The sequence below is a fragment of the Ranitomeya variabilis genome, chromosome 4 (assembly GCF_051348905.1).
Source record: "Ranitomeya variabilis isolate aRanVar5 chromosome 4, aRanVar5.hap1, whole genome shotgun sequence".
NCBI classification, from domain to species: domain Eukaryota; kingdom Metazoa; phylum Chordata; class Amphibia; order Anura; family Dendrobatidae; genus Ranitomeya; species Ranitomeya variabilis.
In genome coordinates this window covers 378,127,764-378,153,664 of record NC_135235.1, presented here as the reverse complement: position 1 = coordinate 378,153,664, position 25,901 = coordinate 378,127,764, and the positions used below count along the sequence as shown (strand labels likewise).

At 42.7% G+C, this 25,901-nt stretch overlaps 1 protein-coding gene across 2 annotated transcripts in view; it reads right to left on the bottom strand.

Moving 5' to 3' along the window:
- The window catches only part of VCL (vinculin), a 244,333-nt gene that overhangs the window by 4,958 nt on the left and 213,474 nt on the right, over window positions 1-25,901 (bottom strand). The window contains exons 18-19 of one of the 2 annotated variants that reach the window (XM_077250781.1): window positions 22,371-22,556; window positions 14,100-14,327 (exon numbers count right to left, since the gene is read on the bottom strand). In XM_077250781.1, the coding sequence (XP_077106896.1) occupies window positions 14,100-14,327; window positions 22,371-22,556 (414 nt within the window). The remainder of the gene's footprint in view (window positions 1-14,099; window positions 14,328-22,370; window positions 22,557-25,901) is intronic. The other variant, XM_077250783.1, reaches the window with a different exon arrangement.

The following is a 25,901-nucleotide window of genomic DNA, read 5'->3' as shown; positions in this document are numbered from 1 at the left end:
ACATTTGGAATTTTTAAACACATGTTGCAGATGTCAAAAATGATTTCGGATATAAATGGTTATGCAAAATACCATGAAAGCTTCCGAAACTCTAACCAAAAAGCCATTGAGAGACACCATGACTAAGTATGATGTTTGAAGGGTGAAAGTTACCTGCGTATTGCAAACAAATGAACTTTCCAAACTTCAGAGTTAAACCAGCGACATACAGCACTGAAACAAACATACGCAAGTGTGCATGAGTGTGCAAGTTGCCTGGACAGTTCAGAAGAATGAGATGTACTTTCCGATCACATAACAGCAGGCCATGTACACTACAGTGCCTCCTAGACAATAACGTACAGGCTGTTGGTTAGTTAAAGACTCAGCACATACTGTCATGCATTGGTAGCAACAGTTAGTACATACACAGCATATCATTGGATGTATCGTGGCAGGGTCTCTGCATTCAGTACTCTTAACATAGGACTATGCAACAGAGCAATCGCCATCCTATTCATAGGAAATATGATCACTTGAGCAAATTCATTAGGATTCTATATAGACCATATTTTGTCTTAGTTTTTAATTCATGATCAACCTTCCAAGTAGCTGGTCTTCTAAAAAGGTAAAAAAGAAACAAAGCAACCACATACATTACAGACCAAAAGTTTGGACACACCTTCTCATTTAAAGATTTTTCTGTATTTTCATGACTATGAAAATTGTACATTCACACTGAAGCATCAAAACTATGAATTAACACATGTGAAATTATATACGTAACAAAAAAGTGTGAAACAACTGAAAATATGTCTTATATTGTAGGTTCTTCAAAGTAGCCAACTTTTGCTTTGATGACTGCTTTGCACCCCCTTAGACCCCACTCCAGAGCCTCTCACCTAGCCAAATCAGTTCTCATGCTTCGCACTGATGAGGGCCAACAGCCCGAAACACCGTGTCTGCGAATTGAGATACTGATTTGGCTTTTATCCTAAGTCATATTGCATGACTCGTTAAAGGGTTGATTGTGACTTGTAGGATCGCTACTTCCAATAGGTGGCGCTATAGAGTTAAGTCCTCTTTTTTCAGCAGAGGCAATTTGCATATTTAAATTCCCAGAGGAGCATTGCACGGCGAATAAGCCTCCTTACCTTGACAAGCCAGCTGGTATGTCACTCTCCATAAGGAGAAACGTTACCCCTTAGACCCCACTCCAGAGCCTCTCACCTAGCCAAATCAGTTCTCATGCTTCGCACTGACGAGGGCCAACAGCCCGAAACACCGTGTCTGCGAATTGAGATACTGATTTGGCTTTTATCCCAAGTCATATTGCACGACTCGTTAAAGGGTTGATTGTGACTTGTAGGATCGCTACTTCCAATAGGTGGCGCTATAGAGTTAAGTCCTCTTTTTTCAGCAGAGGCAATTTGCATATTGCACACTCTTGGCATTCTCTTGATGAGCTTCAAGAGGTAGGCACCGGCAACGGTCTTCCAACAATCTTGAAGGAGTTCCCAGAGATGCTTAGCACTTGTTGGCCCTTTTGCCTTCACTCTGCGGTCCAGCTCACCATCTCGATTGGGTTCAGGTCTGGTGACTGTGGAGGCCAGGTCACCTGGCGTAACACCCCATCACTCTCCGATTAGTGAATATAGAAAGTGCCGGGGGCCTGAGCGACGAGAGGTGAGTATGTCTTTTCCCCAGCATATGGGGCAAATGTCTACATGGAGCATCTTATGGGGAATAATCAATGTTTGTGCAGCTTTATATGGGGCAAATGTCTACATGGAGCATCTGATGGGGCATAACACTGGTCTACAAAAAAAAAAAATTTCTGGCATGGACTTTAAGAACAGTTTTAGACTAATTGGAGGGTGCTGAATTCAAATCTGATCTTATAATTTCTCCATCACATCACGTTTTTGCGCTATAGGTATATAGCCCATTTTCATGAATTCCATGATAAATATAAGTAGTGTATGAAAAGTGCAGGTTTATACGGTTCACTAAGGTAAATTTAGTTTTCATTTAGTCTCCCAATAAATGTGAGAATATCTTTGTTTTCTTTGAACATGCATAATTCCTATTTGTTATGATAACACCATTGTTTTCTGTGCTACTGGGACAGTAGAGCTACAGCAGAGCATTGGGTGAAAACTGAATGGCCTCAGCGACAGAGTTTAGCATCTGGTGATAAGAATGTCATCCATGATCCTCTAGTGGATAGGAAGAACATTATCTTTCCTCTCTTACACATAAAACTTGGATTGATGAAGCAGTTCGTCAAAGCTCTCAATCACAGTGGAGAATGCTTTAACTATATATGTCCAACTTTTTCTGGTCTTAGTGAAGAGAAGAAAAAGGCTGGAATATTTGATGGACCTCAAATAAGAACACTTATGAGAGACCCAAATTTTACCACATCAATGAATGAGACAGAAGAAAGAGCTTGGAATGCATTTTGTAATGTGGTGCAGAATTTTCTAGGGAATAAGAAAGCAGACAACTATGAAGAGATTGTGGAAGAGCTACTAATGAGTCTGCGAAATCTTGGATGTAGAATGAGTATCAAGATTCACTATTTACACAGCCATTTGGACTTTTTTCAAGAGAACCTTGGGGATGTGAGTGAGGAACAAGGGGAGTGTTTTCATCAGGACATTAAAACAATGGAAGAACGGTATCAAGGCCGGTGGGACTCACATATGATGGCTGACTATTGCTGGAGCTTGATGAGAGACAACCCAGAAGCTGTACATCACAGATCAGCCAAGAAAAGAAAGTTCAAAAAACTGCCATTTGCCATTCATCTGTGTGCCATATATATGTGTTTTTATGTTCTGTAGCTTAATTCTGTAAGTATATTTGATTTGCTGTACATAGAGTTTGTAATCTTTGTTATTCCTTGATTAAAAATATACAAAATGTAGTACCGAAAATCATGTGTTTTTATTATAAAACATTAGGAGTAATTTTCATCAAAAATTGAAAATATCTCGAAATATTAATGTGACAGCCAAAAACGGAGTTCATATTCGTAATCAGCAGCCAAAATTGACTTAAAATATGTTTTAAAACCTTTTGCCAGAAAAATTGCGTCGACCAGTGTAATCAATGTGTGCAGCTTTATATGGGGCAAATGTCTACATGGAGCATCTTATGGGGCATAATCAATGTTTGTGCAGATTTATATGGTCTAAATGTCTACATGGAGCATCTTATGGGGCATAATCAGTGTTTGTGCAGCATTATATGGGGCAAATGTCTGTATGAAGCATCTTATGGGGCCATAATCCGCATTTGTGCAGCATTATATGGAGCATATTTTAATATGGAGCATCTTATGGGGCCCATCATAAACTTTATGGAGCATTATATAGGGCTCCTGATTCAATATGGATATTCAAAAACACAACCTACTGATATCTTAATTAATTTTACTTTTATTGGTATCTATTTTTATTTTTGACATTTACCGGTAGCTGCTGCATTTCCCACCCTAGGCTTATACTCGAGTCATTAAGTTTTTCCAGTTTGTTGGGGCAACATTAGGCTACTTTCACACTAGCGTCGTGCACTGCACGTCGCTATGCGACTTTGCAGCGCACCGACGCATAGTGTGGAAGCGCCGCACAACCGGGGCAGATGATGCTGTTTTACATCGCATCCGCTGCCCCATTGTGATGTGCGGGGAGGCGGGGGCGGAGTTCCGGCAGCGCATGCGCGGTTGGAAAAGACACTATCGACGCACAAAAAAACGTTACATGCAACTTTTTTGTGCCGACGGTCCGACACAACACGTTGCAACCGTCGCACGACGGTTGCGACGTGTGGCAATGCGTCGCACTGCGTCGCTAATTCAAGTCTATGGAGAAAAAACGCATCCTGCAAGCACTTTTGCAGGATGCGTTTTTTCTACAGAACGACGCATAGCGACGTGCAGTGCACGACACTAGTGTGAAAGTAGCCTTAGGGGGTCGGCTTATACTCGAGTATATACGGTAATTCCACATGTGTTAATTCATAGTTTTGATGCCTTCAGTGTGAATTTACAATTTTCATAGTCATGAAAATACAGAAAAATCTTTAAATAAGAAGGTGTGTAAACTTTTGGTCTGTACTGTGATAAAATGTTATGAAAATTGTAAGTATAGAGATGACCACAGCACTACTGAATAATGGTGCACAAGTAGGATCCAGTTCTCTTCAATGATACGTAAGAATACTTGGCACTCAGTAGATGAAATAAAATAAATGATTTCATATGCAATCTAACAGTGGTTTCGGTCTATATGAGACCTTTCTCAGTGTGTCTATTGTCCAACTGAAAAGATATCACATTGTGTTTTATCACCTGGGTCAGCAAGGAAGCGCTGAACATGATGTCCACCATTGGTTCAGACAGAGCATCTGTGGACCTACAAGTACCACACCAAAATACTGCCTGATGGACAAAAATAGTTTGTATTTCGTTTTTTGTTTGTCAAACAGAGCATCTTACTGAACCACATCATATTCAGCACTTCCTAGCTGACCCAGGTGATAAAACGCAATCCGATATCTTTATAGGCACACTGAGGAAGGTCTAATGTAGACTGAAACGTTTCTGAACCTTTATTGATAAATTCTAACACTGTTTTGTGTTCCAACAGCTTAAACTTTTCTGGAACTCTGCATGTTTAGACGGAATAGAAACATTCAAAGGCTAGAAACATGTCCCGATGAAGGCCAACCAACATGGCTGCTGCTGGTCAAGAACTGTACAATGGTGTGAGGACAGGGATTCGGCTTCTTTTTGCTGTTTCCATTCATTGACAGTAAGCAAACATTCCAAAAAAATGTAGGAATTGTAGCAATATATTTAAAAAGTTGCGCAACCAAAAGTTTGTCTACATAAGGCCTCATTCACACATCCATGACTTTTCTAGTGCGCGAAGCCCTTTTCATCAGCGTTTGTCAGAGGTTCATCAGTTCTCAAGCTTCTATCAAACAAGCATGAAAATCTGACCGCTCACAAATCGCATACTGTACAATTAATTATTTTTTATTTTTTTACAGACTCATACACTTGCATTGGTGGGTTTGATTGGTGTCCCCGATTAACTCAGATTAAAAGACTTGACTGGGTTTTTTGTTGGTTGGTTGGGGGGGGGGGGATGAAATAATACATGGAAATGTGAGCAGCCCCATAGACTATAATAGCTGCAAGTAATATCTATGAGAAACACTAATAAATCTAGTATGTGACAAACTGACACATAAAAAGCTCTCATATGAAAAGGTTGATGAAAAAAATGTAAAAAATTATTTTTGAGAGGTGGAAGGAAAAAAATGAAAACACAAAAACAAAAATTGGCTGTGTTCTTTAGGCCTCCTTCACACTTCCGTGTTTCCGGTATGTGTGGCATCATTTTTACGCGTACCACGCGTACACACACACCAATTATAATCTATGATGCCATGCACGTGTCAGCGTTTTCATCCCACACGTAGACATGTCTGCTTTTTTCTGGCAGCATGGATGACAATACGTACCAGACACAGATGACATGAGTATGTTGCCCGTGTGACACGCACTGGAATAGAATGTAGAATAGAAATAAAACTTTGATAATAATAATAGAAATAATAACTTTGATTGTTACCAAAAACGTGGGGGGGGTGGACCACGCATCATTTTTTTTTTTACATGTATTATGTTAATACATGTACTGTACGTACAGTAAGCTACACAAGCAAGGTACTAAATATTTATCTCACGAATATCTATCTATCATCTATTTACCCCATATCGATCTAAATCCTTGCACATCTTTAAGACCTAAAAATGTGTAATTTCTATTGCGGTACGTATCACATGGAGAGCCCATGTACACCAATGGCGCACATGTACAAGCAGCACACCTGTACCAGTTTTTCCAGCACCGGTAAAATCAGGATGTGTGAAGGGGGCCTAAGAAGTTAAAGTTTTAACATCCATTTTTAGAGGCTTTCTTCTACTCCATTTATGAAGGAACTCTTCTTGAATTGTGAAAGTCACCCTACCCTAGTAATTCTTTTATTGAGGATATAAAAAGGCGCTACATTGCTGCCCAGGACATTTTGCTCTTGCCAGAGAGCCAAACATATTTCGTTAGTCAATCAATTCTTCTTCTGTCACAACTTAGTATGTACCGTAACTAGTGTTATATTGTAGGGGGCAAGGGGCAGTATTTAACTTCGGATAAGGCTGCACACATTCAGTATTCATAGGAGAGAATTCTGCTGTAAATCCCGATATGTTAGTAGGAAAAACGCTGCATAAATATTCTTATTTTTGTTATGGGTTTTCCCAACTCATTAGTATGGGTGAAATCTGTAGCAAAAATAGTGCAAGAATAGACGTACTGCAGATTTATATCTACACCAAATCTATAAGGAAAAAATAAGCGGTGTGCGCACGAGACTTCAGGAATCTCATTCACTTTGCTGGTGCTGGCAAATCCTTCAGGTTTTGTGACAAAACTGCACAGAAAAAAACCCACAACGTGTGCACAGAACCCGATGACTTTGGTTGAGAGCATTTTACAGAGGACAATAATCTTGTATGTAGAAAGAAAAAGTACCGTATTTTAGCTTCATAAACTCCAAAGGTTTATTGTCAAATCTTTAAAAGTAGATTACAAAAAATGTGTCTATATGGTGACCTCAAGGCAAAGCATTTCAAACGCTGTCAGGCATCCTCTCGCAACATCTGAGCTTTGTAATCAACAAGATTTGACAATAAACCTTTGGATTTTATAAAGCTGGATTTATTTCTATGTTTTCTTTAATTACCAAGTAAAAGAAATTCCTTCTAAAACTAAGTGACAGTCAAAACCATTGAAAACCTTTTCAAGCTATGCGACTATTCTCAGTGTGAACCAGTGAGAGCAGCAGACAGTGCACGTATCACACATGTCAGCGCTATGGGCTGTGTGTGGATAGAAGACCTGAGCCAATCTTTAGATTCTCACAACTGAGGAATATGATGGCCATGAGTTAACTAACAAATAGCATACACGAACACTTCTCTTGTATTGTTAGGTTCTGGCAAAAGTCACATTTTCAGTTCATCAATTCAGTCCTAAAACGCCAAAAGCCGACCACCGAGAGCAGAGAACCTTTTGAAGACACCTCAAAATAATGTATAGACAGAAAATCTGCAGCTGCCAACGTTCCCTCCTCCAAAGGGGATGCACAGAAATCTCCATGATTATACTTCTGCTTCCACTGCTAAGGCTACTGTCACACTTCCGTCTTTTCAGATTCGTCACAATCCGTCTATTTTTGAGAATGTTAGCCCTCCCCCGTCCATAATTTTACATTATAGGGGGGGTCTCATGGCCTCACAGGCTCTGAAATTAAGCTGTTTTAGGTTTTAATAGTAATGTTTTAACTTTGTGATTCCTGAGGTAAGCTTTGGCTTGGTAAGCCAAGAGCAGGTTCTATCCGGTTTTATTCTGCTTTTGGCGGTTCAATTCAAGTATTTTCATTGGTGGTTCTCATTTTGGCGGGCTTTTAGTGTTGGTATAAAAGCCCTTTCAGTTTGAAATTCCTGTCATTCAACGGTTATCCTGAAGAACCGAAGATGGACAACCTTATGCAGCAGCTGCTTCTGAGGGCTGGCAAAGAAGACGGGGAGGCCTGGCTAAGAAGCTGCCTTGCCAGCGATCCTTTACCTTCACCAGCTATTACTGCTACCATTCCTCCGGTTCCGGTATCTGAGACGCAGCCTCCGGTCCTTAATACAGCGGCGGCTGTGACAGCGTGCGCTCCAGGCCGTTCCAGAAAGAAGACGCCCCGGAGATCGATATCTCCTTCACTTCCGCCGGCAACTCCCTATAGCCGGGCGACTAATGTGAGTAGGAAACGGAGCCGTCCATCAAGCGGGTCTCGCAGCGTCGCGCGAGATTCTCAGCCTCAGCACGCAGAAGCGTCGGCTTCCTCATCTTCAAGCGCCGCCATCTTGCTCACCGCCGGCAGCCGTAAAAGCGCTGCGGCGGCACCTCTTACACAGGCTGAGGCATCGGTCTCTTCATGGAATCTTAGCCATCAATCTTCTGCGACATCCAGCAACTTGGCGACTGAAGACCCAATCTGCAATCAACCATCTCCTGCTCCAGGAAACCCTCAGTTGTGCTCGCCTCCCCTTGTAGGCTCGAGCGTTGGTCCTCATGCTGATCAGTTACCCAGAGGTGTTGTACAAGCAAGGGGTGAGATTGTGAATGTCCCCTTGTCTGTCTATCCTGACCAACTCAGGGATATTATAAAAAGCGTCTTAGCCGAATCCTTAGGGGAATTTGGTAGTGTACCCTCTGATTCCCCATCCATTATCCCTGATGTTAACTTGTTACCTCAGAATACATTTAAAGAGGCTTTGACTTGTGAGCTCTCTCCACTTGGGTTTCACTTGAGCTCATCAGTCAAAGACCTTATTTGGAGTAATTCTTACGTGGACTTATTTTCTTTACTCCCCCGCAAGGATCAGCTGAATAGATTTGAGAGAGAAAGTAAGCCTGAAAATGAGGAGTCTAAGCGTTCTGCTTTTAAGTCCTTTAATAACTGGATTCAGGCTTTTTCGATCTATTCAGCTGTTCTGGGAGAGAAGTTTCCTGGCCTGTGTTCAAAATTATTTCAGCACATCGATATTATTTTGGAGGCTTATCGTAATTTTGGAGGTGTTGCATGGCTGCATTATGACGAGGCCTTTAGGCAAAAATTGGCCGTGCACCCAGATATTAATTGGGGGGTGAAGGATGTAGGTTTGTGGTTAAATCTGATGCTGCCACAAAGGCAATACACTAATAAACAGACAGTTTCCAGCTTTTCAAAAAAGGGCGTCTGCTTCGCTTTTAACGAGTCCACATGCAAATGGGGTAATTCGTGCAGGTTTCGCCACGAATGCTCTATTTGTGCGAACTCACACCCCTTGTTTAAGTGTTTTCGTAGACAGTCACCCAAAGAACACATTCCAAAAAGCGCAGACGCCAGTGAATCTCCAAGAAATGCTGTGGTGGCTAAACTTGTACCCAAAACAGGAGACTAGTAGTCTTTTGTTTAATGGGTTTTGTTTTGGCTTTAATGTCCCTCAATTTAAGGGCCTGGGCTGTACTATTGTTAGGAACCTTTCTTCGTTGATCCACCACCGTGAAGTGGCGAGTAAAAAGATTTTGGAGGAATTAGTTTTAGGAAGGATTGCGGGCCCGTTTCCGAACCCCCCTTTTACTAATTTTCGGATTTCACCCCTTGGGATTGTTCCCAAGAAAGAAAGTGGGAGTTACCGCTTAATTCATCATCTATCCTTCCCTACAGGTTCCTCCCTGAACGACGAAGTAGATAAAGCCGAGTGTTCCGTCTCATATTCATCATTCGATTCTGCCATAGATTTACTTAAGAAATTTGGCAGATTCTCCTTGATGGCAAAAGCAGATATAAAATCCGCGTTCAGGCTCCTTCCCGTTAACCCCTCTGGATTTAACTCCCTGGGTTTTCACTTTGAGAATCAATTTTATTTCGATAAGTGTTTACCCATGGGTTTTGCGTTGTCATGCTTTTATTTTGAGAGCTTTTCATGTTTTTTGCATTGGGTAATAGAATCCAGCATTCAAAATGCTGGGATTCTTCATTACCTAGATGATTTCCTTTTTGTCGGTCCACCATTTTCGCAAGCTTGCCAGATGGCCTTGAATACTTTTTCTTCAATGTGTGACAAATTTGGGGTTCCTCTGGCCCATGACAAAACTTGCCAACCCACTAATGTCATTGAATTTTTGGGTATTACCCTAGATTCAGTTCGGATGGAATCAAGACTTCCGGAAGTAAAGATTACGAAACTTTGTACCACTTTGGATAAATTTTCACAGAGTAAGAAGGTGACGCTTAAAGAAATCCAATCCCTTTTGGGCCTCTTGAACTTTGCTCTACGGGTCATTCCAATGGGTAGAATTTTTTCCAGACGCTTGTACGACTCTACCATTGGAATCTCTTCCCAGGAATCTCATATCAGAGTGTCATCTGACTTAAAGGAAGACGCCAAGATTTGGCGGACTTTCTTAGGAAGTTACAACGGCAAAAGTTGTTGGCAATCTACCTTTATCCTAGCTGATACTTTGAATTTTGCTTTTTCTTATAAAGCCGATTCGGGCTGTGGTGTCCTTTTTTCTCCTCATTGGTGCTTTCTCGAGTGGCCGGATCGTTTGATCCAGAACGGGATTGTAAAAAATTCGATGGTTTTAGAAATTTTTTCCATTTTTCTTGGTTTAACGTTGTGGGGGCACCTTTTGAGTAATAACAGGATTTTGATTTTGTCAAACCATCCGGGTGTTATTCTTGGGATTAACACCCTATCATCTAAGAATTTCTGGGCCATGAAAATTCTTAGGCAGTTAGTTTTACTTTGTTTAAAGTTGAATATCTGGCTCAAAGCGAAAAGCGGAACAAGTAGCTTATCGTTTATTACTGACTCCATTTGCTTACAACATTGGCATATTTTTCGCCAACAGGTTCCTTCAGCGGATCTGGACCCAACAGCTTGCCCTCAGCAGATCTGGGATTTAATCCTGACTTAATTCCTCACTTTATCGAGAATTCGTTGTCACCTAGAACATGGGCTGATTACTCGGCCGCATGGCAACAATGGATTAATTTTTGTAATTTAAACAATTTTAATTTCTGCATATCCAGTCCTATCTCTGGTTTGAGGTTTCTCGAATTTCTTTGTAACAAAGGTTTATCCTTTTCTGCAGTTGCCAAATCTCTAGCGGGTATCTCATTTTTTCTAAAACTTCTTGGAAAGAACCCTTTGACGGGATTATTTCCTATCAAACAATTTTTGAAAGGATTTAAACGGGCAAGTTTCAAACCAGACAATAGGCGCCCGATCTCCCTCCCATTTTTAAGAGACCTTTGTTTATCGCTTCATGAAGTTTGTACCAATTCTTTCGAAGCTATTTTGTTTTCCGCTGCGTTTTCCTTAGCTTATTTTGGGGCATTACGTGTAGGAGAATTAGTTTCTGCCAAAAAATGTAATCCCTCTGGGCTTATGGTCTCTGACGTGTCCATTACGGACCCGCATCTGTTTTTATTTGTTAGACGTTCCAAAACTGATCAGCTAGGAAGGGGCGTTAGATTGAAGATAGAGGCTAAACCTGGCGAAGCCTTCTGCCCTTTATTTACTACTGCTACCTGGCTTAGTGTTAGACCTTCTGTCCCCGGGCCTTTATTTGTGCATTTAGACGGGTCCCCAGCGACAATTTTCCAATTTAATTCAGTTTTAAAAAAATGCTTACAATTTTTAAAGAAAGATCATTTAAAATTCACCTCACATTCCTTCCGTATAGGTGCAGCCACGGAGGCAGCGAGAGCTGGTTTACATAGTTCTCAAATTATGCAGCTGGGAAGATGGGAGTCGGGAAGGTTTAGGCTTTATGTGAGACATGACCTGTATGATAACTAAATTTGATTTCTTTCAGGTGTCAAGGTGGTATGGATCGTAGGACACTCTTATGTGTACTGGGCTCAGAAGAGAGCTAAACAACGTTTTTATTCTGAAAACCTTTCTTTTAGCCAGGACTCTGTTTTAATATTTTGGCACAGTTTAAGAGGCCTTTATTGGTTTAATCTATGTCATGAGTTGAACAGATGTTTTGTCAAATTTCCTCATCCGGACCTAATAATCTTTCATCTAGGGGGTAATGATATCGGGAAAACAAAAACTCTGGATCTTTTATCCTTTATGAGATCCGATTTTGTTTACTTTAAGCAATTTTCTCCTCTCACTTGTTTTGTTTTCTCCGAAATCATCCCCAGGTTTATTTGGTCTACGAAGGAACTTTCTTTTATTTAAAGAATTCGGAAGAGAGTTAACAGAAATATGTCTAAATTTTTACCAATGATTAACGGCTTCTCTTTTAGACATACTGAGTTGGAAGGTTTTTTATTGGGTTTATTTCGCAATGATTTAGTCCATCTCTCTGATATAGGATTGGACATTTTTAACTTGGACCTTCAGTCAATAGTGGAAAAATGGCTGTGCTTTGGTGGGGGGGCCAGGTCTCTTTGAGCCCTGGCTTATGGAAAATCGCCCTTCGGGTGGATTGGTTGCATCGTGATTAAATTGACGGATATTTAAGAGTTAATAATTTAAAGATGAATTAATTTATGTTATGAATTTTAAAGTTACTCAAAATAAATGACACGGCCTTCTTCCACTTATTGTTTCTGGTCTCTTTATTGAATGAATGGGCCTTGTGAGGCCATGTTAGCCCTCCCCCGTCCATAATTTTACATTATAGGGGGGGTCTCATGGCCTCACAGGCTCTGAAATTAAGCTGTTTTAGGTTTTAATAGTAATGTTTTAACTTTGTGATTCCTGAGGTAAGCTTTGGCTTGGTAAGCCAAGAGCAGGTTCTATCCGGTTTTATTCTGCTTTTGGCGGTTCAATTCAAGTATTTTCATTGGTGGTTCTCATTTTGGCGGGCTTTTAGTGTTGGTATAAAAGCCCTTTCAGTTTGAAATTCCTGTCATTCAACGGTTATCCTGAAGAACCGAAGATCCCGCCCACCCTTCCCCTTTTATGGTTATTCCCTGTCGTGTTCATTTATTTCGTGAGGAAAATCGCCCTTCGGGTGGATTGGTTGCATCGTGATTAAATTGACGGATATTTAAGAGTTAATAATTTAAAGATGAATTAATTTATGTTATGAATTTTAAAGTTACTCAAAATAAATGACACGGCCTTCTTCCACTTATTGTTTCTGGTCTCTTTATTGAATGAATGGGCCTTGTGAGGCCATGCAGGATCCTGCAAAAAAATTTGCAGGATCCTGCATTTTCTCATAGACTTGTATTAGCGACGGATAGCAATCCGTTTCATCCGTCGTGCACTGGATCCGTAGTGAAATAGCGGTCCATCGTGCAGAGAAAACGTTCATTGTAACGTTTTTTGTGTACATCGAAAAATCGGTCAGAGCCCGTCGTCGGCTACAATGGAAGTCTCTCTCTCTCTGGAATTTCTTTACGACGGATCCATCATTACACTGGATCCGTCGCACAAGTTTTTTCCTACTTGGCTGCTTTCGCACTAGCGTCGGTACGGGCCCGTCACAGTGCGTCGGGCCGACGTACCGACGCATGCTGTGAAAGAAATGCACAACGGGGGTAGCGGAAGCAGTCTTACAACGCTTCCGCTGCACCATTGTAAGTTACATGTAACTTTTTTGTGGCGGTGGTCCGCCAAAACCTGACGCAACCGTCGCACGACGGTTGCAACGTGTGGCAATACGTCGCAATGCGTCGGTAATGTTAGTCTATGGGTAAAAAACGCATCCTGCAGACAGCTTTGCAGGATGCGTTTTTCTCCTGAGCGACGGACGCATTGTGACGTACAGCCAAAAACGCTAGTGTGAAAGTAGCTTTTCATGACGTCCGTCGATACGTCATTTTGCTGCACCACGACGGACCACAGAAAACGGAAGTGTGAAAGTAGCCTAAGTTGTAAGACAGTCTCTGGCATATTATTGCCAAAACTTGCCAATGACTTTTGCTCCATTGTGTAAGTGGGAGCATATGAATGCCTCCGAATACCTGAAAACGAATTTCGCTGGAAAAAAGGCAAAAAGAGCGGCATAATTATTCCATATTAGTATTATCATAGGGCCCGATTACAAGGAAGTGAATAGTTCTTGTGATACCTTGTAAAAACATTAGAAAATGTTTGGGAATGCTTTCCATAAACAGCGCCACTTTGGCCCACTGGCGGTACTGCTACTATGGCTCATGCTGATAAAGTTGTCACAGCCAATGTACAAGAGTGTCACACTGTTATATGGAAAACCATTGTGTGACCCCAAACCACACAATAAGAAGCATTAAACCTCTAACATCTGAATAGAAGGACACAAGAAAACACAGACAAGCCAATATTCACTGATAAAGCCATACATGGGCTCACACAAGCCAGCACAAGAAAAATCACACGCAGCGGCATCATCAGCTAGGCGCAGACTGGAGGCACAAACTGTGTCATGAATGGAGGGAGAGGGTGGGGGATGCACATGGCAGGGTGGAGGATGCAGAGCTTGGCAACCATTGAATACCTTACTGGACCATTTTGTAGCTTCTCGATGCAAAGACTGAGCTGCGGCCAGCATTGGCTGGTTTACAGGCTGCCCCTCAGGGACTAATAGCAGCTCGGGCTCATAATCATCTTCAATGTCAGAGGAAAGGGCATATTCCACTGACGCCTCCTCCTCTTCCTCCTGCTCTACCTCAGACACAACGGCTTCTCTACCCTGCGGAGTAGTGGGTGCAGGGCTTCCAGGTGACTGGCAGGGCAGGGAAGGGTAAAGAAAGGGGGAAAGGTTAGTACAAAAGCAGAAGTGGGGTAGGAGGGCCAAGGGTTTAATGCACCTGAAGCCAGACCACGTCTCTGGAAACACACGTTTTACCCCTAGGCAGAAACGCTGGGTTACAAATTACATGTTAAAACAAGGGGATTAAAGCAGACTGCAAATATATGTGATTCTGAGTTGTACTGTGGATCCCAAACCTAAATAAAAATACAATATTAATAGATACACAGGCTGCCGCTTTATTTTAGAACAATTGAAAGTCCCTTTTTCTAAAGGCGATGAGAAATAAGCAAATGCATCTAGGAAAGGCCATCATCACACGTTTCTGGAACTGGTTTAAAAGTGAAAAAAATGCATAAATAAAAAGCCTTAGCGTCCACTAATATGTACTGTTGGGACATCAATGCCCTTCTTGCATTGTTAGGCAATTTACACGGAGAGGCCTGAACTACATCAGCAAGTCCATATTGTTGTGGCCGAATGACTCGTCCAATCTGTTCATGAGCTGCAATTCCCCCGGCCCCAATAGCAGATTTAGTTCTAAGTACAGTAATAGGAGGGAGCTGTCAGTCAGCAAAGGTTGTGGGGTCCGGGGGGACTGCAGCAGAGACCTCTTTGTGTATGGCCAGCTTAAGGATCTTCCATGTGATGGTGCACATTAGTTTTCATAGATACCTTTGGCCACAACATTGGTGGCCTATTTTTAGGTAGGCCATTAATATTTACACGGCAGAGGACCCACACCATACTCATCCGATGACCATCTGTTGTAGAGCTCCTGCAAGCATTGCAGCTTCTGTAAAGGTTCCATTGCTTCATCCACCTGCACCATTCTTACTCAGCAACCGCTGTTCTGAGAACTGCAGCATTTTATACACAAGTAGAAGGACTGCAGGCAGACAAATCAGTGGACATACTGAAGAGGATGTGGTGTCACAAAAGTGCCATAACCCCTTCAAACACCTGGATTGGCAGAAATGGACCCACACTGGGTCTCTTTTTGAATACCTACAATAGGATAAGTCTTTAATGCTGTAGCCCCTGCAAGAGCTGCCAAAAAGTATTTGGGTAAATGGATTAGAGAGGCCATTATTCTTGCCTTCCTTGTTCAAAAGTCTGTCCACTTAACTTCGTTAAAGCCCTCACTACTAGGTGACCTCTTTCTATGTTACACAAAGTCTGACAGAGCAGAATTAGATTGGATGCACAGCCTGGGGCTTCAATTGTAGGTTGGCTATAATTCTGGAAGGAGATGGCACTTGGGGATTTGATTTTGACTGCAACCGGACAAGAGGATCCTTTCAACTAGGGTCCTTCTTGCTAAATCCCCATTATTATGTTGCTTGTAGGAAGTACAAGAGGAATTGATTTATAATGTTTAGGATATGTTCCCACAGTCCGTAAACCCTGCGGGTTGGACGCTGCATACATCCGCAGCGTCCAGATGTTAAAGCATAGTGGATAGGATTTCAAGAAATCCCATGTCCACTATGTGTGCACCAGCGCCCGCAGCTTTCCTGCAGAGACGGACATGTGGGGCGTCTTTCCAGACTGCAGCATGTCTAGTGTATTGGACGCGGTGATTCCGCACGGTTCAATAAACACATGCGGATTCACCTGCGTTCAATAGCCGGCAGCGGGCATGTGCAGCATCCAAAGCGCTGCCTAATATAGAATGTCTGCACATACCCTATAATGTTTTTAATCCTTTTTTTCCCATTAGCTCTAACAGCAGAACAAGCTTCCTGCTGTAGTCTTGTTACTTCTAGTGTTAAGGCTGAGTCACACATAACGATATCGTTAACGATATCGTTGCAACGTCACGCTTTTGGAGACGTAGCAACGATCCCGCTAACGATCTCGTAATGTGTGACAGCGACCAACGATCAGGCCCCTGCTGGGAGATCGTTGGTCGATGGGAATGATCAGGACCATTTTTGGGTCGCTGATCACCCGCTGTCATCGCTGGATCGGCATGTGACGCCGATCCAGCGATGTGTTCACTTGTAACCAGGGTAAATATCGGGTTACTAAGCGCAGGGCCGCGCTTAGTAACCCGATATTTACCCTGGTTACCATTGTAAAAGTTAAAAAAACAGTACATACTCACATTCTGATGTCTGTCACGTCCCCCGCCGGTGTCCACAGGGTTAAAACTGCTTTCGGCAAGAGCGCTGCTAATGCACGCGCTGCTGCCGAGAGCTTCCCTGCACTGACTGTGTCAGCGCCGGCCGTAAAGCAGAGCACAGCGGTGACGTCACCGCTGTTACTGCCGGCGCTGACACATTCAGTGCAGGGAAGCTCTCGGCAGCAGCGCGTGCATTAGCAGCGCTCTTGCCGAAAGCAGTTTTAACCCTGTGGACGCCGGCGGGGGACATGACAGACATCAGAATGTGAGTATGTAGTGTTTTTTTTTTTACTTTTACAATGGTAACCAGGGTAAATATCGGGTTACTAAGCGCGGCCCTGCACTTAGTAACCCGATGTTTACCCTGGTTACCCAGGTGCTGCAGGGGGACTTCGGCATCGTTGAAGACCGTTTCAACGATGCCGAAGTCGTTCCCCTGATCGTTGGTCGCTGGAGAGAGCTGTCTGTGTGACAGCTCCCCAGCGACCACACAACAACTTACCCTCGATTACGGCCAGGTCGTATCGCTGGTCGTGATCGTTGGTAAGTCGTTTAGTGTAACTACAGCTTTATCCTAATATGTAGAATATGTATCCAGGTTACTGAAACTATATTGGACCTGCAACAAGATTTCATTCTATGGTCAATGAAGAAGTCTTCAGCAGTTTGCATTGTTTCACACTTTACATCATTAGAGTCCAAATTAGTGGATTAATAAACCCAGGCAATTAAACATGCTTCACTTTTCATGAGTTCCAAAGAACATATTAATGAGTGGCTGGAGATGCACGTGTGTGTGTGTGTGTGTGTATGTGTGCGTATGTGTGCGTATGTGTGCGTATGTGTGCGTATGTGTGCATGTATATATATATATATATATATATATATATATATATATATATATATATATATACATACATACATACATACATACATACATACATACATACATACATACACACACTGTGTTCCAAATTATTATGCAAATTGGATTTAAGTGTCAAAGATTTAATTGTTTTGTTTTTCAAATAAACTCGTGGATGGTATTGTGTCTCAGGGCTCAATGGATCACTGAAATCAATCTTAAACACATGTGATAATTGGCTTTCCAGGTGATTCTAATTAAAGGAAAACTACTTAAAAATGATGTTCCACATTATTAAGCAGGTCACAGTTTTCAATTAACATATGAAAGAAAAAGGATCTCTCTGCTGCTGAAAAGCATCAAATAGTGCAATGCCTTGGTGAAGGGATGAAAACATTAGAAATTTCCCAAAAACTTAAGGGTGATCATTGTACTGTTAAGAGATATGTGGCTGTATCTGAGCACAGATGTGTTTGTGCTGATAAAGGCATAATGAGGAAGATTTCTGCCAGGCAAGTTCATCGGATTAAGAGAGCAGCTGCTAAAAAGCCTTACAAAGCAGCAAACAGATATTTGAAGCTAGAAAAATACCACTGGCGTTTGCCACTGTCGTCAGGGAGAAAGCTGAAGTTCAGAAGCAGCTGGAGATTAAACAGGTTCTGTGTATATACCTGTAGAAAAGTGAGTATGCTAGAAATGAGTAAGTGGTAATCTCCGCGCTAACTGAGCTAAGGTGAAGAATGCAGCAGAACTGGGTAATGCCAAAACTGTTAAATATTAAATATGCTAAAAAGGGAAAGGTGTGCTAGTACTCACTCGTTTGCATAGATGGTGGATGATTGCCGACTTGTGCAGCTTTTAGGAAGGACTTTAATACTTGGAAAAAATGAATATGTACACAGTGAGCTGGAAAATAATATAATTGTATTAATTACCTTGCTGTAGGCTCATGTAGTGTGCTAGGGGTGATACAGGAACTGGAGAGAACTTACTGGTGCTAGCAGGTGGTGCTGCGTGCACTATAAAGTTTGTACTCGGTAAGCAGTGTGCTGTAGCTGGGTGTTGCCTGGTGGAAGATGCACTTGAGCGGTGTGATGGAGAGCTTCTGCCGTGCATAAACTAGGATATATTAATTATATATAAATAATACTTAGCAGGGTAGCCAAATAAAGTGCCCAAAGATAATGTAGTGGGAGAGCACACTTACTTGCAGATATGCTCGGCAGGACCCAAGGGTAGCGGTAATGCTGCGCCGGAGTACGGAGCTGTGGCTTTTGGCCGGCGATAGGAAAGGGTACTGCCGCAGAGAGCGGCTGGATGGGGAGCCTCTGTGGGGAAGCACACTAGCTCACATATGCAACTTATCACCTAGTCTCCCATAAAGGTGACTAGCTATTATTACTGTTTTAAACACTCCATACCAATCACCTGTCTTTATTAAACATCTATTACCCGCTATACATTCAGCCTCCAACCATCAGGCACACTGAATTTAGTCCCAATTAAGGCACTCATTAACTAATTGCTATGCCGCCCATATGTATTAAGGATAGAGGTCTATATAAAGGTGGGCAGCCGGTAATGGGGATAGCCCTGACGAAGAGAGGAGATACTTCTCAAAACGCGTTGGTCAATCCCCTACTTAGCCTCCGTCTTCGCTACCTTGTGATGTCACATTCTAGCTACGCCCACCTATCGCGCCGCATCCCAGCGTTGCTCATGGCCGGAGCGAGCGGGTTACAGGCGCCACTCTGCCCTCAGAGGCTCCCCACCTAGCCGCTCTCTGCGGCAGCACCTCTTCCAATCAGCGGCTAGCCACAGCTCCGCACTCCGACTCAGCAGCACCACTACCCCGTGCCCTGCTGAGCACTTCTGTGAGCTAGTGTGCTTCCCCACAGAGGCTCCCCATCCAGCCGCTCTCTGCGGCAGTACCCTTTCCTATCGCCGGCCAAAAGCCACAGCTCCGTACTCCGGCGCAGCATTACCGCTACCCTGGAGTCCTGCCGAGCACATCTGCAAGTAAGTGTGCTCTCCCACTACTTTATCTTTGGGCACTTTATTTGGCTACCCTGCTAAGTATTATTTATATATAATTAATATATCCTATTTTATGCACGGCAGAAGCTCTCCATCACACCGCTCAAGTGCATCTTCCACCAGGCAACACCCAGCTACAGCACACTGCTTACCGAGTACAAACTTTATAGTGCACGCAGCACCGCCTGCTAGCACCAGTAAGTTCTCTCCAGTTCCTGTATCACCCCTAGCACACTACATGAGCCTACAGCAAGGTAATTAATACAATTATATTATTTTCCAGCTCACTGTGTACATATTCATTTTTTCCAATTATTAAAATCCTTCCAACAAGCTGCACAAGTCAGGAATCATCCACCATCTATGCAAACAAGTGAGTACTAGCACACCTTTCCCTTTTTTGCATATTTAATATTTAACAGTTTTGGCATTACCCAGTTCCGCTGCATTCTTCACCTTAGCTCAGTTAGCGCAGAGATTACCCCTTACTCATTTCTAGATATTTGAAGCTGCTGGTGCCTCGAGTCCCTCGAACCTCAAGGTGTAGGCTCCTTCAAAGGCTTGCTGTGGTGCATAAACCTACTATTCGGCCACCCTTAAACAGTGTTCACAAGCAGAAATGGTTGCAGTGGGCCCACACATACATGAAGACTAATTTCCAAACAGTCTTATTTACTGATGAGTGTCGAGCAACTCTGGACGGTCCAGATGGATGGAGTAGTGGATGGTTGGTGGATGGCCACCATGTCCCAACAAGGCTGCAACGTCAGCAAGGAGGTGGAGGGGTCAGGTTTTAAGCCGGAATCATGGAGAAACAGCTGGTAGGGCCCTTTAAGGTTCCTAAAGGTGTGAAAATGACCTCTGCAAAGTATATAGAGTTTCTGACTGACAACTTTCCTCCATGGTATAAAAAGCAGAAATGTGCCTTCAGGAGCAAAATCATCTTCATACTGACAATGCACCATCTCATGCTGTAAAGAATACCTCTGAGTCATTGGCTGCTATGGGCATAAAAGGAGATAAACTCATGGTGTGGCCACCATCTTCCCCTGACCTCAACCCTAAAGAGAACCTTTGGTGTACCATCAAGCAAAGGATCTATGAGGGTGGGAGGCAGTTCACAACAAAACAGCAGCTCTGGGAGGCTATTCTGACTTCATGCAAAGAAATACAAGCAGAAACTCAATGGATGCAAGAATTGTGAAGGTGATATCAAAGAAGGGATCCTATGTTAACATGTAACTTGGCCCGTTAGGATGTTTTGGAGTTAAATAGCTTTTTTGTTCAGTGATTGTGACCTCCTAATGCTGCCAATTCCACAAATGAGCATTTTCAGTTCTTTAAAACATATCAAATGTTTAGAAATTCTACTGTGCCTAATAATTTGGAACAGTGCATTTTAAGTTTTTATTCATTTTGGAGATTATACTGTTATCATAGGGAGGATTCTTCAATAAAATTCGATGTATACTCTAACGGGTGATGACTTTTATTAGACTGACTGTCATTTGCACTGACCATTTAGGAAAATCTCATAAAAATGTCATTTGCATAATAATTTGGAACACAGTGTATGTATGTATGTATGTATGTATGTATGTATGTATGTATGTATGTATGTATGTATATATGTATATATGTATGCATGTATATATGTATGCATGTATATATGTATGCATGTATATATGTATGCATGTATATATGTATGCATGTATATATGTATGTATGTATGTATGTATGTATGTATGTATGTATGTATGTATGTATGTATGTATGTATATATATATATATATATACACCGTATTTTCCGGCGTATAAGACGACTGGGCGTATAAGACGACCCCCCAACTTTTCCAGTTAAAATGTAAAATCTTCTTAAAAGTCGGGGGTCTTCTTATAAACCGTGTCGTCTTATAGGGCCGGTGACTTTTGTGCCTTTTGGGGGGGGGGGGGGAGTGGGCCTGATGACGACGAGGGGGCGTCTCACAGGAAAGTGAGTATCCCCCATTACCTCACTGTATCGCTGCAGCGTGGGGTCTCTGCTGGGAGCGGCGGCTGCTGCTCCTCATTGTGCCGCGTGGGTGCTGTGGGGCGGCGGCTCCTCTTCTTCAGTGTGTGGCCTCTGTGCTGCTGGGCGGCGGCGGCGGCTTATCTTCAGGCAGTCGGGGCTCCTCCGGTATCTCCTTAAAGCCCGGAGGCCCTGCCGGCAACTCCATCGGTGCAATGCAGTGGCCTCCGGGAACATGGCCGCTGCTCAGAATCAGATCTCGTCCCGAGATCTCGGGAGACGAGATCTAAATCTGAGCAGCGGCCATTTTCCCGGAGACAGCTCCATTGCTGCTATGCGGTGACCTCCGGGAAAATGGCCGCTGGGGGCGGCGCATGCTCAGATTCAGATCTGAATCTGAGCAGCGGCCATGTTCCCGGAGGCCACTGCATTGCACCGATGGAGTTGCCGGCAGGGCCTCTGGGCTTTAAGGAGATACCGGAGGAGCCCCGACTGCCTGAAGATAAGCCGCCGCCGCCGCCCAGCAGCACAGAGGCCCCACACTGAAGAAGAGGAGCCGCCGCCCCACAGCACAGCTGCCGCCGCTGCTCCCAGCAGAGACCCCACGCTGCAGTGATACAATGAGGTAATGGGGGATACTCACTTTCCTGTGAGACGCCCCCTCGTCGTCATCAGGCCCACTCACCCCCCACCCACCATATACACCCGGCAAGGCGATACCCGGCGTATAAGACGACCCACGACTTTTAAGAAGATTTTCAGGGGTTAAAAAGTCGTCTTATACGCCGGAAAATACGGTATATATATATATATATATATATATATATATATATATATATATATTTTATGTAAAATAAAACTATTGAGAAATATGTTTTGTAGGTTGACTAGGCTTCTCCAACATAAGCAGATGTACATGTCAAAAGTCAATTAACATCACCGGCTAGGTTTCATGAAGTTTAAAACTGTTCTTATTACCTTGCTGGACCACTTGCGAGCTTCATCGTGAAGCTGTCTTGCAGCGACCATCATTGGCTGATTCACTGCCTCGCCCACCTTTTGCTCAGGGAACTCCTCATCCTTCTCTTCAGGAGGTGGTGGTCTTGGAGGTGGAACCTCTCCCTCAGGAAGTGGAGGCTTTGGAGGTGCTGCATCATCAGTCAGCTAAAAAAAAAAACAATATTACATAGCATGAAAATTAAATACTTATTTCCATGGCAATACTAACTAGATAATCATTAATTTCTGTAAGTATACAGTAATGTGCAAAAGTTTTAGACAGAATTTGAAAAAATAGAAGTTATAAAATGAAAAAATCTAAGAGAAATCTAAAGTCAAACCAATATTTGGTGTTATCGCCCATTGCCTTCAAATCAGCATCAATTCTTCCCAATCACTTGTACACAGTTTTTGAAGGAACTTTACAGGAAGGTTGTTCCAAACACCTTGGAGTGTGCAAATCCTTCTGTCTCTTCATGAAATCCCAGGCAGACTAGATGGTGTTGAGATCAGGGCTCTGTGGGGTGTATCATTACTTCTAGGACTCCTTTTTCTTCTTTATGCAGAATGAATATAGTTCTTAGGGCCTGTGCACACGATGCAGATTTAGTGCAGATCTGCAGCAGATTTTTTTGCTGCAGAAACGCTGCAGTTCTGCACTGTGATTTACAGTACAATGTAAATCAATGTGAAAAAAAAAGCTGTGCAGATGGTGCAGAAAAATCTGCGCAGAAACGCTGCAGATTTCAAAGAAGTGCATGTCGCTTCTTTTGTGCAGTTCTGCAGCGTTTCTGCACCCCTCCATGATAAAAATCTGCACTGGTAAAATCTGCACAAAAACTGCACAGAAACTGCATCAAATCTGCACCTGCGTTTTCTGCCAGGAGATGCAGATTTAGTGCAGAAAATTCTGCACCACATTTCCTACGTGTGCACATAGCCTTAATGTCAAACAAACTGCCTTCTGTTGCTGCCAAATATTTCACATTTTGACTCCTCAATACAGAGCACTTCCTGACATTTTTCTGCACCCAAGTTCTTATGTTTTCGTGCATAGTTGAGTAACTTGTCCTTGTTTAGAAGTTGAAAGGCATGTCTTTTTGGCTGCAATTTATCCAATAAAATCTCTTCAGGTCAGACTTCTCCTAATAGATGGTTATAGCGGGGTCCCACTGGACTCTGACAGTTCTGAGCTTAAGACACCTCTACAAATCTTTTAATACATCTGTCATCTGCTGCACTAAGTTTTCTTAGCTGGCCACTGTGTTTACTGTCTACAACGCTGCTCATTTCCCCATGCTTCATCAAAATCAGCCCCATTGTGAAACCCCAGACTGCTTTGAAGTCTTTGAATGGGAGATTTCTTGCTAATGCAGCATAACTACCTTGTGTCTTGTTGCTTGAACTCAGTCTTGCCATTATGTAGGACATCTTTCTAGCAGTTTGACTGTTCATCTTCCAGTTTTAACCCTCCTACACAACCGTTTCTGTTTTATTTGATTACGGTTTCAACCTACATATGAAAACCATAATTATAACTTATTTGGTATAATTGGTTACTAATGCAGCTGACTAATCCTACAAATTCCATGTCTGTACACTAGTATAGAGAAAAACTAATATACTTTAAGGTAAAGGGTGGTTACTCTAAATATGGATTTGATATATATTTTTATTTTGTTCATTCTCTTTGCATTTCGTTAATTGATCAAAACAAACTATTAACACTATTTTTTAAAGAATTCTTAGTGTGTAGAAATTTCCAACACCTGCCTAAAACGCTTGCACAGTACTCTATATCGATTAATGTCAAACCTGATATATATGAAGTGATGCTCTGATTTTACTCAAAAAATAACTTAGTTAAATATCTTGTCAAAATCCATGCGTTTCCCTGATTCTACTTCTCTTCTGTTTGCTCTGTGTCACTTCATTATTTATTATGCTTTCTTTCATAGCACGATAATATTCTGCTGCGCTTCTACAGAGATCATCCCTCTCCACAATGGGTCTCACAATCTATATTTCTTAGCAGTATGTGTTTGGAGCAAAGATATTCACAGGTAAAGCGCCATGGAATACGAGTGGCGCTATAATAATAAATAATAATTATTATTATTATTGGTTGCTTATTAGAAATCGCTGAAAAGTTGTGATTGGCAATGGCTGGAAGGGAATGGTTTAAGCACTCGCCCCAGAGAAGACTCCTGAGAAACGCCCAGTTGGTCCACAAGCAGAATGTTCACTCACTGCGCTCCAAAATATATCTCTGCAAAGGAGAGACGCAGTGCAAAACGGAAAGCGGGCAAAATCAGGGGTGCTCAGAGATTTTTACAAAATATTTAACTCAAATTTTCTTGAGGAAGTGACAGGTTTTCTTTAAATGTAATTACATTCTGTATGTACATTCCTGTCTATTTTTAAATGTGAATGGCGCTGTATGCCCCATATTTCCTCACTGATCGTGTGGGTGTATACACTGGGGGAAATAAGTATTTGATCCGTTGCTGATTTTGTAAGTTTTCCCACTGACAAAGACATGAACAGTCTATAATTTTAAGGGTAGGTTAATTTTAACATTGAAAGAATATCAAAAATAAAATCCAGAAAATGACATTGTATAAATTATATAAATTTATTTGCATTTTGCAGTGAGAAATAAGTATTTGATCCCCTACCAATCATTAAGAGTTCTGGCTCCTACAGACCAGTTAGACACTCCTAATCAACTTGTTACCTGCATTAAAAACAGCTGTCTTACATAGTCACCTTAAAGGGCACCTGTCACCCCCAAAATGGCTGGTGAGGTAAGCTCACCGGCATCAGGGGCTTATCTACAGCATTCTGTAATGCTGTAGATAAGCCGCCGATGTTACCTGAAAGAGGAGAAAAAGACGTTAGATTATACTCACCCAGGGGCGGTCCCGCTCTGGTCCGCGTCCGATGGGTGTCTCCGGTCCGCTCCGGCGCCTCCCATCTTCGTTCCATGACGTCCTCTTCGGGTCTTCGCGCCGCGGCTCCGGCGCAGGCGTACTTTGTCTGCCCTATTGAGGGCAGAGCAAAGTACTGCATTGCGCAGGCGCCGGGCCTCTCTGACCTTTCCGGCGCCTGCGCACTGCAGTACTTTGCTCTGCCCTCAACAGGGCAGACAAAGTACGCCTGCGCCGGAGCCGCGGCGTAAAGACCCGAAGAGGACGCCATGGAATGAAGATGGGAGGCGCCGGAGCGGACCGGAGACACCCATCGGACGCGGACCAGAGCGGGACCGCCCCTGGGTGAGTATAATCTAACGTCTTTTTCTCCTCTTTCAGGTAACATCGGCGGCTTATCTACAGCATTACAGAATGCTGTAGATAAGCCCCTGATGCCGGTGAGCTTACCTCACCAGCCATTTTGGGGGTGACAGGTTCCCTTTAATAAAAGACTCCTGTCCACAGACTCAATCAGTCAAACTCTAACCTCTACAACATGGGCAAGACCAAAGAGCTTTATAAGGATGTCAGGGACAAG